At 34.7% G+C, this 7,382-nt stretch overlaps 1 protein-coding gene across 1 annotated transcript; it reads left to right on the top strand.

Moving 5' to 3' along the window:
- Positions 1–1,954: 1,954 nt before the first annotated feature.
- Positions 1,955–6,187, top strand: LOC21396404 (L-ascorbate oxidase homolog). Its single transcript, XM_010111584.2, has 9 exons — positions 1,955–2,017; positions 2,126–2,294; positions 2,431–2,540; positions 3,299–3,569; positions 3,809–3,905; positions 4,007–4,352; positions 4,890–5,255; positions 5,359–5,437; positions 5,735–6,187. Exons 2-9 carry the CDS (start codon positions 2,142–2,144, stop codon positions 5,936–5,938), a joined length of 1,626 nt encoding a protein of 541 aa, XP_010109886.1. The 5' UTR covers positions 1,955–2,017; positions 2,126–2,141; the 3' UTR covers positions 5,939–6,187.
- Positions 6,188–7,382: the final 1,195 nt, after the last annotated feature.

The raw sequence follows: 7,382 nt of genomic DNA, 5'->3' as shown, positions 1-7,382 counted from the left end.
TATAACCAGTTTAAATTAATATATTTAATAAGTAACTAATATAATAATGACTTAATTAAAACAGTTAATACATGTTTAACATGTTTATTGGTCAATTTATTTTTTCCTTTTAAAAAAATGAATTTTACCTACGAATATTTAAATTTACATTATTTGTATTTAATATGTCATATAAACTTTTATGTTATATCACATATTATTAGATTGTAGAAGACACATATAGTTAATCGTATCAATACGTGTCATTATGTGTTAGTAGGTCAACCATAACTTAACCCATTTATTAATCGCGTCAACTCGATTATGAACCAAACCTATTTATAATAAAGCCAAATCCGTTAATTTCGTGTAAATTTTAAGTCGCGTCGTCGTGTCGCTATCTGAATTGCTAACGTAGATGGAACTAAATAAAGCAAAATAACATGTTTTACCGTAACAACTCCCACACCAGAGAGTGGAGAACTAAAGAAGTCTAGTGGGATGTGAATTGATAGCTGTGAAGCACATGGGTATTGCTATATATATTGCAGTCGTACTCTCATGTCATCTGTAATGGAAAGTTGATATCTTGGGTAGGTATGGCGCCCTTCGATCAAGTACTTCACTGCTTTGTCTTTTGCATTTGATTCGTACACATTCCACCGGCTTTAGCTCTATTATCTCCTCGTTTGGTTGTGTTTTTTTTTTTTTGTGTGTATATTCTTTTTGGCTACAGAAAGTCAATTCTTTGTTTGAGGTTTGAACAGCAAGTAGTGGAAATGCGCATGGTATCTTAAGCATATCATTAGCTGTAATCAATATTCTTATGCGTCCAAGACAAGTCCTATAATAATCACAAAGATTATGGGCGACAATAGGGTGACATACATACTTTATATACATATATCATATCCATATACTGCATATATATATATGTATCATTTATATGTAATTTCATATTTGGTCTGCCTAGGTAAATTTATGTGGTGAAGACAAAGTGTTTAATTTTTCTTATGCATGTGCAAACTACTACCAATAAAAATGATAAAAAGTAGTTTACTCGTTTTAGTTTCCAAATCATTACGTAAGATTTCTTTTGGAAATGAGTTATGTTTCTAAACCAACATGCACATGGACGGTATTAATTAGGAAAGAAGACCCCAACTTTTTAATGGAAAGAGAAACAAACGAAAAAAAAGGCTAGTTTGAGATAAAGAAGAGCAACAATCACAGGCGAAACTAGTGGGAGTTTTGGTCAAAAATATGCCCCAAATTGTTACTTTTTTTTTTTTTTTTCTCCCTTTTCATCCTTGAATGATGAGAGTTAAATTCCTTTCCTTTCTTTCTAAGCAACCATACACAATCATCAAAACGCGTTTTCAGATTACAAAAGCAAATAAGCAATAATTGTTGGTTAAATAACTAGTTCTACCACACCCAGTTCCCTCACTTGCCCAGAGAATCTGGCCCCCAACTCCCAACCAAAAAGAAATAAAGAAAAGGCAAAATTTCTAAGATTGGAAAGAAAAAAAAATCCTCAACCCGGGGTTTCTCACAATGACGGGTTCATTATTGTGAGAAAATCCCGGTAATGTTCGTTTAATTTATTAATTTAAATTTTTAATTTGAGTTAAAATATAATTTTATATGAAAATTTTTTACTGTAATAAAAAAATTAAATATAACTGTTTTTAAAATTTTTTTACTATAACAAAATACAAATTTTTTACTGAAACAAAAATAAATTTTAAACTCAAATTAATAAAATAAACACAACCATAATTTTAAACCGTCCGGTTGCACTGCACCAGACTCAAATAAAATAAAGAAAAAGATTACAATTTAACACAACTTACGGAGACACGGTTTCTTGAAAAGAAAAATAATAATAATAAAAGAGAACACGCGGAACAACATTATCCAGGGAAGCTCTTTTTTCTCTTCCCGCGCAATACTTATTTAAGGCACTCACAAACTCTGGCTCCTCAACTTTATTATCTGGAAAAAGGATTTCCCTTTAGTACCCTTGATATCTCTGGTAGCTTTCCACATCTCAGATTCGAGCTACATTTTAATGTCTTGTTCTCAGGTTCTGAATATATAACAATATCTTTCTGGGGTTGTCTTGTCTCTGCTCATTTTGCAGGTTACAACTTTTAACAATGGATAAGAAAGATAACAAAGTTTTGGGACATTTGATATGTGGGATTCTTGCCGTTTTCAGTGTTTGTGACGTAAAAGCAGATGACCCATATCGGTACTACACTTGGACCGTCACATACGGGACTATTTCTCCACTTGGTGTTCCTCAACAGGTTTGTTTGATACTTATTGATTTGCTCTTTTTTTCTTTTTTTTCTTTCTTTTTTTTTTTTGTGGTCTTAGATCTGAAGTATTAGAATAGTAGTTTTTAGGATTTCTGAAGATTTTTTGTGTCGTTTTTTTTGCCAGGTAATTCTTATCAATGGTCAGTTTCCTGGGCCGAGTCTTGAAGTTGTGACGAATAACAATATCATCCTTAACCTCATTAACAAGCTCGACCAACCTTTTCTCTTAACCTGGTGAGTTTCTTTCACTTCTCTCTTGATTTATTTCTTTCCCCATTGTAGATCTGTGCAAGAACTTGTTCTTTTCCTCTGTTTCTTTCATGGCTTGTAGTTGTAATTTCCACTTGTTTAATGAAAATGTCAAACATTGTTTTCATTGTTGTGTTTATTTTATAAGCTGATTTGGCAAATGTGACTAAACTACTGAACTCTTCCTAAAACTAATTTTCGCTTTTAAGTGTTTCAGAAGTGTCTATTCCATTCTAAACTTCAACTTTTTTGCTTCTTTTATTTTTCGGCTTAATCTGACTTTTAGTTCCTGAATTATAGACCAAATCTTATTTTTAGTTCTTAACATTTAAAATGCCTCGGAACATGTCCCTAATCTATCAAGTTGTCCTAAATTAGTCATTCTGTCATTGTTGAAATCTCGACAAAGAAAGGCATATACCAACCATTTGCAATTTAGTAGGAATTAATTTTGTAATGTTGGAACATTATTATTAAGAAGGAAGTTGTATCTTTTTCTATAAAGATTATGGACGTAAAAGACTAATTTGGGACAACTTGATAGATTTGGCACTCGTTCTATGACGTTTAAGAGTTAAGAACTAAAACGAGATATGGCTGATAGTCCAAAGGCTGAAATTTGGGATTAACACTCTAAAGTGTAGAGACCTCTTGGTTAAGAATCACGTGGTTGATGTTCTGAATTTTGATTGAGGCATTCGTAAGAATGAAGTGGATACCTTTTGTTTTGGTTATGGTCATAGGAATGGGATTAAGCAGAGGAAGAACTCGTGGCAAGATGGAGTTTCAGGAACCAATTGCCCCATCCCACCAAACTCAAACTACACCTACAAGTTCCAAGCCAAAGATCAAATTGGTACCTTCACATATTTCCCATCAACTCTATTCCACAAAGCTGCTGGAGGGTTTGGAGCCTTCAACATCTATCAGAGACCGCGAATTCCAATCCCTTATTCGTGGCCAGATGGAGATTTTACTTTGCTTATTGGTGATTGGTACAAGACCAGCCACAAGGTAAGCATTTCACTTATCTAGCTATACTCGGAGAATTCTGTGGTAGGGTAGGAAAATAATGTACAAAATAAGATATAATTTTGAATCGTCAGATTATATTAGAATAATATCAAATTAAGAAAGAGATGACAAATTAATGGAACTGATGGAAAACCATGTCCTAAAAATTCTCATTTTTTTAGTTCTATTTTTACTGCTAAAAGTGTGTCAGTGTCTGATAATCACTACTATATTTGCAGGCATTACAAGGGTCTTTGGACTCAGGAAAATCTCTTCCTTTTCCTGATGGAATCCTCATAAATGGCCAGGTTACAACCACTTTCACTGGTGATCAAGGTAATCCTTGAGAAGAAACACTGGTTTTTTCTGTTTGTCTTTTTCAAAAGAAAAATAAGAATGTTTTAAAACCATTGGTTTTATATGTTATGTTGATGCAGGCAAGACATACAAGTTTAGGGTCTCAAACGTGGGCTTTTCAACCTCATTCAACTTTAGGATTCAGAACCACACAATGAAGTTAGTCGAGGTTGAAGGATCGCACACTATTCAGAACGTATACGACTCTCTGGATGTCCATGTTGGGCAATCTGTAGCCGTCTTGGTTACCTTAAATCAGGCTCCAAAAGACTACTACATTGTTGCCTCCACAAGATTTAGCAGGAGTGTTCTTACAGCCGAGGCGATTCTGCATTACTCAAACTCTCACACCCCGGCTTCTGGTCCCTTGCCTGCTCCTCCTAAATACGGATTACACTGGTCTATGTTGCAAGCCAGAACCTTCAGGTCCACACACACATACATATAAATAAATAAACAAATAAGTAAACATCAATAGGAGCATTGCAGTGTTTGAGCTTTTATGGTGTGTTTAATGCGATTCTTAATGAAATAAAGTTGGAAAGGGCAAGACTTAGCAAGGGAAAAGGAAATGTAAGAATGTAATGAAGCATTTGGAATTAAGCTCATTTCGTTTCTGGTGTTTACTACATTAAGGTATAGGAATTAAGATAACTCAAATACAAAAATGTACTTAAAATTAGTAATTAAGCAATAGGAGATCAAGTTTCCAGTGTTATTTTCAGAAATTAATAAGGGATAAAAATAACTTAATACTGTTTTCCAATTCTAGAATCAAAGGGAAGGGCTCTAAAGATTATTCCGCAAAGTTTAGGCTTACAAGAGTTTCATTCCTACTTTTGTTAGTGAACAAATTAACAAGTAGAAAGGATGGAAACGTCCTTCTAGGTTCCTATAAGTAAAACATGAGATTATACATTATGACCTACACATGAGCTTATTGAAATTGTGGTTCTTGAACAGGTGGAATTTGACAGCAAATGCAGCCAGGCCAAACCCTCAGGGATCATACCATTATGGAAAGGTACCAATAACAAAGAGAATCGTATTGGCCAGCTCGCCTGCTTGGATAAACGGAAAGCAGCGTTACGCAGTTAACCGGGTGTCCTACATCAACCCCGACACCCCTCTAAAGCTTGCAGATCACTTCAACATCCCTGGAGTCTTCAGTGAGAGTACCATCCAAATACAGCCCTCTGATGGTCCTGCATTTGTTGCTACTTCTGTCATTCTCACCTCGCTCCACGACTTCATCGAGATCGTCTTCCAAAACACCGAGAATACCATGCAGTCTTGGCATCTTGATGGTTATGATTTCTGGGTTGTTGGGTAAGTACTAAATTCACCAAATGCAATACTTGTGTGTTTTCACTTGTTGTATGAGAATTGTTAGTGTTTATTTATTTGATTCTTATTGTTTCTACAAATGCAGTTATGGATCTGGACAATGGACAGAAGCCAAGAGAAGGACCTACAATCTAGTGGATGCTCTTACAAGACACACTGCTCAGGTATTTTTTATTTTATTTTATTTTTTTGTAGTTCCGACTATTGATAGTACAAGGCGTTGGTATGCGAAAAAGTCTGACATCGGCAATAGATGGGGTGGTTTATGGGCTTATGAGGATTAGACTACATCTTATTTACATCAAAATGAGATGATATGAGATTTGAGGTTGATGAGATCTAATGGTTAAAAACTACGTAGAATGTCAGAATTGCTCTGTACCCGAGCAAAGATTTCTCTTTTTAAGCGCATGTTTTATCTTTTTTTTTTTTGGTGCTAATTTTTATTTGCATTTTTGAAGGTGTATCCAAAATCTTGGACAGCAATATTAGTGTCACTAGACAACCAAGGGATGTGGAACTTGAGATCTGCTCTATGGGAAAGGCAATACTTGGGACAACAAGTGTATCTGAAGGTGTGGAACCCAGTCCACAGCCTTGCCAATGAATATGACATTCCTTCCAATGTTCTGCTCTGTGGCAAAGCTATAGGAAGACACCCTTAATTTGGAGGGTTGTTTAATTACTTGAGTTATGTTTTTCAAAGTCATGAGAGTTTGACTGGGAGGAGTGAACTGAAGTGAGGAGAGAAAAAAAAATGACAAAATGGAAAAAAAAAAAAGAAAGAAAAAAGATTCATCATAGAAGTTTGGCTTCTTTATCTGTATACCAGATAAAATGTTTAGATTATATTTAACAATTCCTTATGTTCTTTTTATATGATTCGTGTATAAAATCAGCTTAATATTTGTGCATGCTTATTGCTTAACTGAACTATATATTTTCAGCAAAAAAAAAAAAAATTGAAATATATATAGCCAATGTGGCATTGATGTTATAAATGGAGACATAGGAACTTAGAATAGAGAGATTTAAACATATCCCAACTACATTACTACCTATTAAACAACTCAAATTATCCTGATCTTTAACTTAATAATAATAAAAAAAAAAAAAACAAAAACAAAATTGAAAAGGTTCAGAATCTAGCCACGAGGTCTAACAAAAACAACAACATTATAGAGAAAGGCAAATGAAAAAAAAAAAAGGGACATAAGCACACCGATTTCATTATACAATCACTACAAATAAAATTGACATTTAACGTCTCTAACTAGACGACAATTTTATAAAAAATCGTTGTTTAGTGTGCTGCCCTAAAACGCTGGCCAACTAGCAAAATATTAGACGACAATTTTACATAAAACCGTCGTTTAATGTGGGCGCAGAAACCAAAAAATGAAATATAAGCGCGAATTTGTCTTCATTTCGAGAGAAACATAACTCAAAACCCTTTGCCGATCTCTCTCTCTCTTCATGTGAACCATATCACTGCCACCCACTGTCCAAAAGTCTCTCTCTCTCTCCGTCTCTCTCGACGCCGCCATTGCCATTCTCTCTCTCTATCTCTCGCTCGGTCTCTCACTCCATCTCTCTTCGTCGTACGCTCCAAGCACCCCGGTGTTCACCCAACCAAGAAGCTTCATCGCCAGCCGCCTCCGCCGCTCCAAGCCGACCCGGTGTTCGCCAAAAACTGAGAAGCTGCGTCACCAACCACCTCCGCCATCGCCAAACAGGCTGCCACTAGCAGCCTCCGCCGTCGCCAAACCGCCACCTCAGTTTTGTTTTTGGTCAATTTAAGTTATAATATTTTTTAGATTTGAAATTTAAAATAATGCCCACAATAGATTAGACGACGGTTATTTTCAATTAGGTTAGATTATTAGACGATGTTTTCTTAAATATTATATGATTGTTAGGATTAGAACAAATTAATTGTGTTTCTAATATTATTTGAATATTTTAATGTAAATGTGAATATTTGTGGTAAATGTGAATATTTGTTGTATATGATTTTAGAAGTTTTAAGTTAGTTAGGTTAGGATTAAGAATGAAACTAAAGAATTACGGAATTCTAAAATTAAATACTCGAAAATAATTAATTGAGAA

Source organism: Morus notabilis, unplaced genomic scaffold, assembly GCF_000414095.1.
Source record: "Morus notabilis unplaced genomic scaffold, ASM41409v2 Scaffold720, whole genome shotgun sequence".
Classification (NCBI taxonomy): domain Eukaryota; kingdom Viridiplantae; phylum Streptophyta; class Magnoliopsida; order Rosales; family Moraceae; genus Morus; species Morus notabilis.
The sequence above is the reverse complement of the archived record's forward strand: the minus strand, read 5'-3'. Positions and strand labels throughout refer to the sequence as shown.